At 36.0% G+C, this 14,703-nt stretch overlaps 1 protein-coding gene across 1 annotated transcript; it reads right to left on the bottom strand.

Moving 5' to 3' along the window:
• Window positions 1-152: 152 nt before the first annotated feature.
• kcnip2 (Kv channel interacting protein 2) lies at window positions 153-12,338 on the bottom strand. Its single transcript, XM_042749714.1, has 9 exons — window positions 11,936-12,338; window positions 3,865-3,960; window positions 3,605-3,729; window positions 2,895-2,964; window positions 2,701-2,771; window positions 2,332-2,439; window positions 2,100-2,204; window positions 1,699-1,761; window positions 153-933 (listed from the first exon to the last, which is right to left on the bottom strand). The coding sequence occupies exons 1-9, from the start codon at window positions 12,006-12,008 to the stop codon at window positions 886-888; spliced, it is 759 nt and encodes a 252-aa protein (XP_042605648.1). The 5' UTR covers window positions 12,009-12,338; the 3' UTR covers window positions 153-885.
• Between the last annotated feature and the right edge of the window lie 2,365 nt (window positions 12,339-14,703).

Raw genomic sequence — 14,703 nt, 5'->3', positions numbered from 1 at the left:
AGACATAAATCTTTCTAAATGGATTGAATTAAAGTCAGGTGTGAAGTGGACATTTATAGAAAGGCAATCGACACTTTTGTGCATAGCAATCATGAATTTATTTGTTAACATACAAAAAACAAGAAATAAAATAAAATGGAAAAGTATGACCAAGCTCAAACATCTTAACAAATGCATCATCTACTCAAAATGTTACGGTAGTCTATAATTGACATTTAAACGATATATATACAAAATGAACTAAATAAATATACTACATGAACTGAAATCCATAAAAAAGAAAAGGATAAATAAACATAAATATATAAATGTATTTATTAGGGAGAATTTAAAACATCATTAGTGCGAATCTACCAAAAACTATTGCACTTTTGCATAGTCCGTTACGTCGAATTCAGCCAATTCCATAATCTTTCCCATCAGTGATATTGATTGTAAATGGCTGCATATACACATATTTTAAAGTATTGTGTTACAACATAATCTAAATAAATTACATCTGACATGAATAATGCCTGTAGATTGTATTTTTCACACATTCCTATCTGTGGGAAACATAACAGTGATATGATATAAGGTGTTAGTGCACTTATATACTGTATAACTAGTAAACATAAAAAAAACGAAAGAGCTTTTTTGTTGAACTGGCTTTAAATATCTCTTCACATTATATTAAACGAAGAAAAACAATGCAAAGACAGTGGCGCACAACAGCTGATCGTCAAAGACATCATTTCATCCTCAGGGTGTAAAATAACATGGCATGCTCACTTTGCACCTGCTCAGGTGTTCACTGTCGCTCTTTTTTAGTAGGTGCAAGATGGAGGAAGTCATCAGGCAGACACCACAACAGATCAAAAAACTTCCAGAGATCGTCATGCAGAGCTAAATCACGTGATCCAGCATCTGCATGGACTCCATGAGGGCCTCATCCTGAACAAAACAACAACAAAGAGCATATTAAAGGGACAGTTAATAGAGAAAATTTAAATCTGCTGAACATTTACTCATTTAATCATGTGGATGAGTAAATTTAACCAACAAATCAAAACACCTTAATGATGGATTTGTTTCTAACAAACATGCAGCTTTCCACTCCACAAAAACCTAAATAAAAAGAGTCCAAACAGCTGATAAAAACACCACAGTGTTTGTTTAGAGCATGTTTTGGACTGTTTTTGCTTGTAAACCGTTTCTTGATCTGTGCATATTTCCCTCCTGATTTAGACTTTTTTTTTTCATTGGAGGAAACTTTTATCATGAAATATGGAGTTGTATATTGGCCAGAAGCGACAGTTTGAAGTAAAGAACTTAGTGATGGATTTATTTCTTACAAACATTTATCTTTTCACTTCACATGATGTTAACTGATGGACTGGAGTGGTGTGGATTATTGTGATGTTTTTATCAGCTGTTTGGACTCTCATTCTGACGGCACCCATTCACTGCAGAGCATTCACTAGTGAGCAAGTGATGCAACGCTACATTTCTCCAAATCTGATGAAGAAACAAACTCATCCTAATCTTGGATGGGCTGAGGGTACATTTTCAGCAATTTTTAAATTTTGGTTAACTATTCGTTCAATGTAGACATTCCTCCTAATTCATTTTACTTATGTTTGGAGTGGATTTTTATTCAAATACCAAAAGCATAAATAATCTAGAAATCATAATCAGTTTTCGCGTCGTCCTTTATACCTTTTGACACGACTCCAGGAACTCCTCCATTGTGACGACACCATCATTGTTGCGATCCATTTTCTGAGTGCGAACAGAAAAACAATCGATAAATGAAAAATCTGAGACCTAGTGGAAACACGGCAAGCATTAGATGTTTAAAAGAAATAATAATTAGAATAAATATGAGTCTTATGTTTTACCAAGGCTGCATTTAGTTGATCAAAAATACAATAAAAACAGAAATATTGTGAAATATTTTTATGATTTAAAATAAATTTGAATATTTATTCCTGTGATGCGCAGCTGTATTTTCAGCATCATTACTCCAGTCTTCAGTGTCACATGATCTTCAGAAATCATTCTAATATACTAAAGAAAGAGACAGAGACAGTAAAAAAAGACAGCTTTCTTGAAGGTACCTGGAAGAAACTTTCAACATGTTCTCTAGGTGCACTGTCCTTCATGCACGGATGCGTATACTTCCCCATCATATCATAAATAGACTTCATAATATCATTCATCTCCTAAAACAGACAGAATAACTGAACAAATACAGTAATGGATTCACATAAATGACCAGTTTATGCACCAGAATACACCTTAAATACAAAGTTTAGTGTGACTGTAGTCTATGTGTTTGTGATACTGTACCTCTTTAGTGATGCAGCCATCTTTATTAAGATCATACAAACTAAAGGCCCAGCACAGTCTATCAGTGACGGTACCACGCAAGATGATTGACAGGCCAACCACAAAGTCCTGAAGCCAATGAGAAATCAGAGACCAGTGAGTGTAAAAGACAGCACAGTTTTAATACGCAACATGATGATAACAACAAATCATCTATTGATTTGACTATAAAATCCATTTTTGTGAAAATCGACTTCGAAAATGACTTCTTTGCTAATGTAGCACAAAATACACTGACTTTAAGATACACACTGTACATTACTATATGCTTTAAGCAAATGGTATATAAGTTATATTTATTAATATAAAGTATATAAACAGCAAACTGACCTCAAAGCTTATTGCTCCGTTTTTGTGTCTGTCAAAAGCCTCAAACAGGAAATGTGCATATGCGCTAGAATCAAAACGAATAAAAAAAAAAACACATACACAGAGGAGTTTATAAAGGCCTCTTTAAATTCAATTAATTAAGAGGTTGGAACGAATTAACTGATTTAATAAGCTTCATGAATTAATTCACTCACCTCCATGAGGAAAAAAGTGAGAGTAGATTAACTTAAAAGTCTCTTCATTTACTAATCCAGAGGGACATTCCTACAGCACATAGAAATAATTATAAACAAAAATAAATTGAACAATATTTCCTTATTTAATATGTTTAATAACAATGAAATGGCGTGAGAAAATAATTGTAAAAGGGACAGAGCCCTTTAATATGTATCCAACACACAAAGGAGAAAACTTCGTAAGCGTCACGGAAAAACCAAACCCGATTTCATGAGAAAACGTATTTTACGAGAAAACTAGTATTTTACAAAATTGCAATTTCGTACAAATTCATACACTGTGATTTGTTGGAAAACGCATTATAGTGTGGACCTAAGCTGGTCGTACAAAAAAAGTAACACAAAAAATAGTTTCGAAAAAATAGTTGCGCAACTATGGAAAAAGCAAATTTGGAAAAAGCTATTTTTTTGCAAAGAGACTGTCAACAAACCCACAAACCATGCATAATCTTTCTTAGTTCACATGTAGAGAGACTAGCCAATCACAACAGAGGTGATTTACATTTAGAAGTCTTAAAGGTACAGTAAGCCTTTTTTGCTTGAAAAAAAAACGTGTAGGCGAGAAGCATAAACACACGTTAAAAATTGTGTATCAATATACAAGCTTATTGTCTAATCCATCAAACAAGTAGGGAATTTATAAAGTCATTAAGGGAAAAGTTTCTTACATTTTTGAAACTTCTATAGAGGATTTGTAGCTCTGTTTTAGAGAATTTGGTCTGTTCCATCATTTTTTCCAGACTATCCGGCCTGTAGCACACAGTGGCAAGCTCAAAATCCTCCTCTATACTGTCTATATGACAGACGAAAAGAAACAAATATTATACAGAAAACTGGAAACAATACTAAATGCATTTTAGAGATATGTCTAATTAGTTACAGACAAAGAACGTGAGGAAAGGAAAGCAACAGACAGTGGGTCACTTGCTTTGCCTGACTGGTGTGGAGTCCACATGACAGCAGGGCAGAAGTTTGAGGAAGCGCTGCTTCATGTTCTTTCTGCTCTGGCCTGAGGGAGGGTTACCTACAAACACAAAAAAACATTGGCAAACTGCTTAGCTATGCAAAAGTGCTTCGTAAATCATTTAAATTCTACTACAAAGACACAAAACTATTTGCAGAACGGCAGTCTGTCACAGTCAGTTGGCACAGTTCGCCGCTCTGGCTTTGATTCGAAAATGAATCGGATCACTGAATTTGAAGAACTGAATTTCCCCCAATCATAAAATAAAAGAATATGAGCACACACTTTTCTCTGACCTTTTTGGGTTGGGTAGCGGACATTGCATTTGACATCAGTATGGAAAGCGCACACAGTTGGGACAAATTGGCAATAACATTAAAGTAATTTTCACAGGCAAATATTAAGTGATGAATTAAGCAATGCTTGTTTACAGGTTATTTCCCAAATAAGCAGCTTTATAATACAAAATGCTTATAATGGTTAAAATGACTGCATTTCGCCCACAGAATTTAAAACAAAGGTAAAATAAAAACAATATCTCACAAACAGTGCTGTTTTAATATTCAGGCCAGCAGATTGTGCGTGTGGAATTGCTTTATTACAACAATCTTAAAGTTCAACTAGATAAAAAAGTTCGTCAAGACAAACTTTAAGTTGGCTTGAGAAAGCCTGAACAGAAAGTTTGAAAAGTTTAGAAAGTTTGAAAAGTTTGAAAAGTTTAAGAGAAGTTACTAATAAAGCAAGTAACTAGCATGTCATTAGCATGCATTAGCAAAGTTACTAGCATGTTTCTAGCATGATAAGCTAGTTACTAGCATGTTGCTAGCATAATTAGCAAGTTACTAGCATGTCGCTAGCATGGTGGGGTTCTAGCATGATTAGGCAATTGACTAGCATGTCACTAGCATTGTTTTAGCATGATTAGCGAGTGACTAGCATGTCGCTAGCATGTTTCTAGCATGATTAGCAAGTGACTAGCATGTCGTCAATAGCATGATTAAGCAAGTTACCAGCATGTCTCTAGCATTTTTTCCTAGCATGATATAGCGAGTGACTAGCATGTCACTCTAGCATGTTTAGCATGATTAGCGATTGGACTAGCATGTCGCTAGCATTTCACTAGCATGATTAGCGAGTGACTAGCATGTCACTAGCATGTTTTTAGCATGATTAGCGATGACTAGCATGTCGCTAGCATGTTTTTAGAGCATGATTAGCGAACTGACTAGCATGTCGCTAGCATGTTTTTAGCATGATTAGCGAGTGACTAGCATGTCGCTAGCATGTTTCTAGCATGATTAGCAAGTGACTACCACTAGCATGTCACTAGCATAGCATGATTAGCAAGTTGCTAGCAGTACCGCTTAGCATGTTTTCTTAGCATGATTAGCAATTCGACAAGCATGACCATGATAGCATTTCTAGCATGATTAGCATAGTTACTAGCATGATCGACTAGCATGTTTCTAGCATGATTAGCGAAGCATGTTTCTAGCATGATTAGCGAGTGACTAGCATGTCGCTATCATTTTTTTAACATGATTAGCGAGTGACTAGCATTTCGCTAGGCATGTTTTAAAGCATGATTAGCGAGTGACTAGCATGTCGCTAGCATGTTTTTAGCATGATTAGGCCTATTGACTAGCATGTCGCTAGCATGCTTTTTAGCATGATTAGCGAGTGACTAGCATGTCGCTAGCATGTTTTTAGGCATGATTAGCGAGTTGACTAGCATGTCGCTAGCATGTTTCTAGCATGATTAGCAAGTGACTAGCATGTCACTAGCATGATTAGCAAGTTGCTAGCATGTTTCTAGCATGATTAGCAAGTGACTAGCATGTCACTAGCATGATTAGCAAGTTACCAGCATGTCGCTAGCATGTTTCTAGCATGATTAGCGAGTGACTAGCATGTCGCTAGCATGTTTTTAACATGATTAGCGAGTGACTAGCATGTCGCTAGCCATGTTTTTTAGCATGATTAGCGAGTGACTAGCACGTTGCTAGCATGTTTTTAGACATGATTAGCGATTGACTAGCATGTCGCTAGCATGTTTTTAGGCATTGATTATCGAGTGACTAGCATGTTCGCTAGCATGTTTTTAGCATGATTAGCGATTGACTAGCATGTCGCTAGCATGTTTCTAGCATGATTACCGAGTGACTACCATGTCAGCTAGCATGCTTCTTAGCATGATTAGCAAGTGACTAGCATGTCACTAGCATGATGATTAGCAAGTTGCTAGCATGTCCCCGCGCTAGCATTTTCTAGCATGATTAGCAAGTGACTAGCATGTCACTAGCAATGTTTTTAGCATGAATAGCAAGGTGACTAGCATGTCATAGCATGTTTTCTTCTAGCATGATAGCATGATTAGCAAGTGACTAGCATGTTTTTAGCATGTTTTCTAGCATGTCATGATTAGCATGTGAAGTGAGGCATGTTTTTAGCATGATTAGCAAGTGACTAGCATGTCGCCTAGCATGTTTTTAGCATGATAAGCAAGTGACTAGCATGTCACGCTAGCATGTTTCTCTAGCATGATTAGCAAGTGACTAGCATTCATAAGCATGTTTTTAGCATGATTTAGCGAGTGACTAGCATGTCACTAGCATGTTTTTAGCATGATTAGCGAGTGACTAGCATGTCGCTAGCATGTTTTCTAGCATGATTAGCAAGTGACTAATGCATGTTTTTTAGCATGATTAGCGAGTGACTAGCATGTCGCTAGCATGTTTTTAGCATGATTAGCGAGTGACTAGCATGTCACTAGCAAGTTTTTAGCATGATTAGCGATTGACTATGGCTCATGCTAGCATGTTTCTACGCATGATTAGCAAGTGACTAGCATGTCACTAGCATGTTTTTAGCATGATTAGCGATTGAATAGCATGTCGCTAGCATGTTTCTAGCATGATTAGCAAGTGAATAGCATGTCACTAGCATGATTAGCAAGTTACTAGCATGTCGCTAGCATGTTTTTAGCATGATTAGCAAGTGACTAGCATGTCCAGCTCTAGCATGTTTTCTAGCATGATTCTAGCAAGTGACTAGCATGTTTTTTAGCATGACTAGCGAGTGACTAGATTGACTAGCATGTTCGCTAGCATGTTTCTAGCATGACTAGCATGTCGCTAGCATGTTTTAGCGTGATTAGCGAGTGACTAGCATGTCACTAGCATGTTTTTAGCATGATTAGCGATTGACTAGCATGTCGCTAGCATGTTTTTAGCATGATTAGCGAGTGACTAACATGTCCTAGCATGATTAAGTGACTAGCTAGCATGTTTTTTTAGCATGATTAGCGAGTGACTAGCATGTCGCTAGCATGTTTCTAGCATGATTAGCCAATGACTAGCATCTCCTCTAGCATGATTAGCAAGTTACTAGCATCTCACTAGCAATGTTTAGCATGCCTTAGCAGCAAGTTGCTAGCATGTCAGCTAGCATGTTTCTTAGCATAGCATGATTAGGCATGTATGACTGACAAGCATGTCACTAGCATGAGTATTTTAGTTATATGATTACGGTGACCTAGATAGCATGATTAGCTTAGCATGTTTCTAGTCATGATTGCTTGATTGACTATAATGGGCTTCGTTTTGTTTAGATTTGAATTTTGATTTGTATTGCTAGCATGATTAGCATGATAGACTAGTGAGTCGCTTTTCATGTTTCTAGCCATTATTAGCGAGTGACTAGCACACCCCGTGAGATCAGTCTGCATGTTTTTTAGCATGATTAAAGCGAGTGACTAGCATGTCGCTAGCATGTTTTAGCATGATAAACGAGTGACTAGCATGTCACTAGCAAGTTTTTAGCATGATTAGCGAGTTTAGACTAGCATGTCGCTAGCTTTCATGTTTCTAGCATGATGAGCAAGTGTTGACTACTAGCATGTTTTAGCATGATTTAGCGCGATTGACTAGCATTCGCTAGCATGTGTTTTAGTAGCATGATGTAGCATGGACAAATTCAACGACTAGCATGTTTCCTAGCATGATTAGCAAGGACTAGCATGTGTACTAGCATACGTTGTAGCATGATTAGCTCAGTGAACGTAAACTACGCATGTCGCTACATGTTTTTTTAGCATGATTCCCGAAATGCAAAGTGACTAGCATGAGCCCGCTATTGTTAGCATGATTAGCAAGTTTCCTAGCATGTCGCTATTATGTTTCTAGCAATTCATGATTAACATGTGACTAGCATGTTGTTTACCATTTTAGTCAATTGACTAGCACTGCAGCATGTTTGCTAGCATGATTAGCAAGTGACTCATAGATGTGGTTAGCATGATTCTAGCAGGTTTGTACGCATGATTAGGCATTAGTGACTAGCATGTCGCGGTGAGTATGATCATTAAGCATACATAATAATCATGAAATAGTCAGATGAATAGATATTAGATTATGAGAATTAGTGGTCAGATGATAGATAGATATATATTGTAGATAGGATTAAAACTATTAGATAGATGATTTGAATGAGTTTAAAGGGATTAGAAATAGTACAAAAGAAGCGAAGCTTGATTGAGTATAATGGGCTTCAGTTTGTCCCTTAGATACTGGTGACATCTTGCCAGTTGGAGCTTGGCATCATCTGAACATTCCGTCAATGAATTAGTTCATGATGGGATTTTTATGATTTCCCCATTTTCTTTTTATGTACACATTTACCATAGTATGCCGAAAGCTTGATAAAGTCTGATCAGTTGTAGAAAATCTTGATTTAGCACACCCCATGTTCCTGTTTCATGCGAGATCAAGTCCTGAAGAGATGGGGAAATTTAGTCTGAAGAGCTGATTTTTGAGTCTGTAGAGTTAAAGCTCTATGAGGAGTTAGAGTTGATAATTTAGTCTCAGAAGAATAATAATAATAAGTTTAAATAGTAGATCAGTAAGTTGGCTTTCTCAAGCCAACTTAATAAGTTATGTATCAAATAACAATTTTAGCTTTAAACATCACCACATCAACATTTCATACAAATCACCTCATCAACAGTCTCTCAAGCGAAAAACAGAATCAACTGCATTCCTGAATGGATCGATTGAGTAAATGGTTGAACGAATCGCTCGTAAAGCCAGTCGCATATTTTGTCCCTGATCAGCATTTTGAACGAATCGTTTGAATGAATGACTCATGACTGAACTAAAATAACGACTTTATTCAACAATTCGTCTCCTCCACGTCACACTATAGCACCATGTTGGAGAGTATCACCTACGTAAACAACATACGCTGTACAATGTTCATGTTTTTTACGCTTTGATCTGAACGTAAACAACGTATCCGTGTACATATGTTGCATAAGTTTTTTACGTAGGTGATACTCTCCGAAATGGCGCAAGGGTGATGTGGAGGAGGCGAATTGTTGAATAAAACTGTTATTTTTGTTTTCTTTCCGCACAAAAAGTATTCTCTTAGCTTCATAAAATTATGGTTGAACCCTGAGATCACATGGACTATTTTACTTATTTTATTTTATTGATCATGGTAATATCCTTGCTGTCAATGGAGGGTCACAGAGCTCTCGGATTTCATCAAAAATATCTTAATTTGTGTTCCAAAGACGATCGAAGGTCTTATGGTTTTGGAACGACATGAGGGTGAGTAATTAATGACATAATTTTCATTTTGGGGTGAACTAGCCCTTTAATGTCAATGAGTCATAAATAAAACATCAAACTAAAAGTCAGAGGCAAAAACAAAATGACAGAAATTCTATTCAGAACACACCTTAAATCCGTTTCATCGAGTGTGTTTATTACTGAGCTTTATTTGCATATCTATCATCAGCCGACTTCATGAGACTTCATTTCGGTGAATTATTTCAAACACCTGTTCCTCCAGAGCTTATTTATACTGGCATGGAAAAACAAACAAAACCAACACTACGTTAAACACACAGCGCATGCGCACAGGTGCATGCAGCCCTTAGAAAATACTGGTGCACATCTGCCGCAGCACACACGGCCACACACAGCATACATCAACACATACGGAACGAATTGCCAAATTATTATTCATGTACTCTGGATAGTGTCAACAATATGCACGCTATCCCAGTAAACTTGGTTACATATTAAAACACATTTACCATAGTATGCATAAAATATGTCTAAAAGACAGCTAAATATCTATGTATAAATGTAATCTTGACACGTTTAGAAAGCCATGTTTTTGCATGTCTGGTTTCAGGTGTTCCTTATTTCCAGAACACATTTTGGTATGAAAGTTGATCATGATTTATCAGTTAAAAACGTTCATTTTTTATTTCACGCATTAGTGAATGAGACCCTGAAATTTATTTATTTTTGCAATTCCATTTGGTGACACTAGAGGCACCAAAATTACACTTTCTCTGCGTTAAATACCAGCTTCTCTCACAGTTTAGGAGTGATTTAGGCCCATTCATCCAGGAAGATCAGGTGTTTTTCCAAAAAAAACCCATATTAAAATCCCTAAGAAAATCAGGAAAGACTTTTGTAAATAATTCTGCGTTTTTTGTTCTTCAGTCTCTCATTAGGGGCTACTGAGAGTACTGACAGACATAAAGGAGCACATGAAGGGTGAAACCAAGATGGAGGAAACAACAAAACTTGGCTAGATTATCTGAATCCTTAGGCAGAGGGATGATTAAGTTCCTGAAAATAGATAATGATAAAAAAAAAATAAAAAAAAAAATCAGAAATAGAGCTACAGCTCAACCAAGTGAGCATCTATCTATCTATATATCTGGATCTATCATGGACCACCACTGTGCTTTTTGTAATGTCTTCATTAGCATGCATTACATATGTTTTATAATGTAAACTAGACTGACCAGAAGCAACGGTACAGCTGTGACACTGACAAAGAGGAAGCCTGACTATAAAACGAAACTTTATCAATTATTTAAGCAACGTTATAAAGCGCTTGTTATGACAAGATGTGAGATATGACTACCATGAAGCGGGTGAAAGAGTCAAGTGATTTATTCAGACCCATTCAGTTCACTTGTTGGGGAATTATTACTTGGTTGACAGGTAAACTGGCATCATACATTTAGTGGGTTTGTTAACTAGTTAGTTTGGCGGTGATCTCACTGCAAAAAAAAAAAAAAATAGAAAATCTAAACATGAATAGAATGTAGGTGTGTATGTTTACCATTATGCAGATTGCACAGAATTTTATTAGCTAGTTAAAAATAGGCTATGTTAGTCAGCTAAATAACGTGATATACTATTGTTACTTAGTAAGCTGACTTAGTTAGTAAGGCAGACTTCATAGCAAAGCAAAGCAATCACAATATGAACCTGATGAAGCTGTGGTATTTTTGTCCACGTCAGAAATTTGTGATAGCGGTATTAGACCTATAATTGACTGCTGTGTGAGTGTCTCAGTAACCTGCAGACATAATAATAGCTATATAAAAGAATAAGCAAAATGCTTTTTAAAATATATTGAGGTACGTAAGAGTTTAACATGTCTTATACCAGCAGTCCAGCCGTGTATAGCTTGTAATTTCTTTAAATAAAATAAAACGTGATAATTTTAGCTCAGTGACCATTTAAGCACTCCATTTATGTACAGTAGTCACAGTCAATACCAAATAAAATAAAAAAAAATGTAGAAATGTGTGAATAAACAATCGATTCCGAAGAGATTACGTCAATCCAAAGTCTTTTAGGTGTTATAGCCTACTACATGCAGGAATAATGTGTTAATAACATTGCAAATATCCTAAATATAATCATAAACACCGAGAAGCTTACATTGTAGGGTACGTTTCATGATTTGAGAAGCGATATTAGTCGCGTAAAGCCTAAATATGCGGACAGAACTGTTACATGGGAAAATATGTCCGATAATTGTGAAAAGTGAAAACCTAAACTAAACAACTAAGTGTCTGTCAGCAAGAGTTTAGCGAACATACAGTAGTCTGTCATCTATGGGCAGCCAGCTTTATCTAGAGAGCATACAAAAACATATTTTATGAGTCGCGCGATGTCGCGGGGACGAGTGATCCGTGTGTCATTTTAAGGGCACTTACCTGTCAGCAAGTCATTGGACCCGTCACATTCTCCAGAAGTATTCAAACTCTCCTCTCTAGATTTCATCTTCATTTTGCCCTCGCGCGAAATACAGTAAGAGAAAAACACCTTTAATCCCCTTGGAGTGAGAAATAATATTGAATTATCTGTCTGCCAGCAAATGTAAGTGCAAGGCTTTTTAGAGAGTGAATAATGTTATTATATGTCCATTAGAAGTTCCCGTCGGTCGTCAGCTGAATTCGCTCCAGTATCCGGTTCATTCAGGCAGAACATATAGACTGTTTTGACTGTACCATCAAAGTCAGCCCTTCTTTGTTATTATAAAAGCGTCTCCGCACCGCCCTGCTGCGAAATGAATGACCCTGCTCGTGAATCCGGACTTTGTGTCTCCAAGACTGAGTCACAGCGCGTTTGGACATCATCATTGGCACGATCCAAATCAATTAACTTAGTTTCAAATCTAAAGCATTTTTTAGTATTCTGATTCAAAAACTTTTCTGTTCAATCCAAAAAAAAAAAAAAAAAAAAATTCAAGTCATTTTCGGCATTAATAATACTTTTTGGTGCATTCCGAATCAAAATAATTACAATAAAAAAAAAATCAAAATAATCCAAAATTTAAAGGGATACTCCACCACAAAATCAAATTCCAAGTGGTACTCCACCCCAGAATGAAAATGTTGTCATTAATCACTTACCCCCATGTCGTTCCAAACCTGTAAAAGCTTTGTTTGGCTTCTGAACACAATTTAAGATATTTTGGATGAAAACCGGGAGGCTTGTGACTGTCCCATAGACTGCCAAATAAATAACAGTGTCAAGGTCCAGAAAAGGTATGTAAGTCATCGTCAGAATACTCCATCTGCCATCAGTAGTAATAAAGTCATTTTTTTTTTGTTTTCTTCACTTACAAAAAGTGTTCCCGTCACTTCATATAACCCAGATTGCACTTCTGATGGCAGATGGAGTATTCTGACCACGACTTTCATACCTTTTCTGGACCTTGACACTGTTATTTATTTGCCAGTCTATGGGACAGTCACAAGCCTCCCGGTTTTCATCCAAAATATCTTAAATTGTGTTCCCAAGATGAACGGAGCGTTTATGGGTTTGGAACGACATGGGGGTAAGTGATTAATGACAAAATTTTCATTTTGGGATGGAGTATCCCTTTAATTGCATTTGTAAACATTCTGATCAAAAGCATTTTCTGCTATTTGAATCAAAACAATCTTAACAAAAACAAAATTAAAATATTCCAAATCAAAGGATTCCAAATCAAAGGCATTTTTACACATTCTGAGTCAAAAGAATTTTTAAATATTCCAAATCAAAGGTTTTTTTTGTAAACAAATTCTGAATCAAAAGCATTTTTACACATTCATAAAAGCATTTTTGGCCTTTGGCCCCATTGATCCACCAATTTGCCAAAATGTAAAACAGTTATGTCAGATGCCGTTTTTTGGCATTGCTTGCTCAATCTCCCAAAATACCTTTCCTCTTCAAATGAGTCTTCCAAATGCCTAAATAATATGAATAAATCATTCATTTCCTGTGGTTTAAAATTTTGCACATATTTAATATTTCATAGACCAGAGCCACTAGTGCAAGGATGAAAGACTTATATTTAGTTTTTGTCTTGAACTATTTTTAAACCACACTTCTCCAAAAAAAGAATTCTCTTCTCTTCTACTGAAAACTGTATTAATGACACAATACTCTTAGGATGTATATATAACTGTTAGGATGACTGTATGAATCTGTAAGCGTCTTCTGATATAACATTAAGTTTATATTTATCCGTCTGAAAACATGAGACCAAAGGAAAGGACATGAGCTGACAGACCTGCTTCTAGACTTGAGCATTTCAGACGCTCTAATAATAAAACAGAAGCCAATCCACCTTTCATGTGCAGAAAATAATGCTCAACACTATGTAGGGCCCGCATTTCGTACTAAAAAAGGTGTCCATTTTCAAGACCTGCCACACTGTGATCAAACTCAGATTGAGCGTTATTTTAGATACTTTTCATGGACATAACGCAAGATTGTGCCGAGGATGTTAAAGAGTCAAATCAAAGGTATCAGACATGAATTTCAGTCGAGTTTTGGCAATTAATTTATGATTTAACATTCTTTAAAAAAAACTTCTTCATTCTTACTGGTAGGCAGTCAAAGAGTGTTATGATGGATACAATCAAGTAATCTGGAATGTAACGATTACTATACTTTAGTATTATTTTTTAATACGCACCCACAGACCATCAAAGATTTAGATGAAAAACACGCTGTAAATTGAAACATCTGAAGGTCTCTCTGGTTTGATAAGTGTGTATAGACATAATGCAAATGTGACCAGTGCTGGCAAAATTGGACTAATTTCAGATTTTCACAAAAAATTAGTTACCCTAAGCCCTCGTCTAGCTATCCCAATCGCTCCATACAGAAATTAACCAACCAATTAACACCCACCACCCATTAATAAAGATGTGAAAATACACTATTCAAACTTAAATTGTTATAATTCATGGACGCTTTGGAATACAGACCTAAGGTTGGACTCTTTTTTTAAGAAGACAATCTGCTGATTATTGCAGAAGTGGAATCATTTCAAAATATTGACGTAAATTTACTGTAAAGAAATACATTATACCATTTTTATTTTATTTTACATAAAATAAATATTTTTCAAAATATTTTTGAATCCAAAATTGCTATAAAATGAAAGCCTTATGTCTAATTAAGCTATGTTCCAAATTTGAAGTTG

This window comes from Cyprinus carpio, chromosome B22 (genome assembly GCF_018340385.1).
Source record: "Cyprinus carpio isolate SPL01 chromosome B22, ASM1834038v1, whole genome shotgun sequence".
NCBI classification, from domain to species: Eukaryota; Metazoa; Chordata; class Actinopteri; order Cypriniformes; family Cyprinidae; genus Cyprinus; species Cyprinus carpio.
Note: the sequence above shows the minus strand (reverse complement) of the source record. Positions and strands in the feature narration are given on the sequence as shown.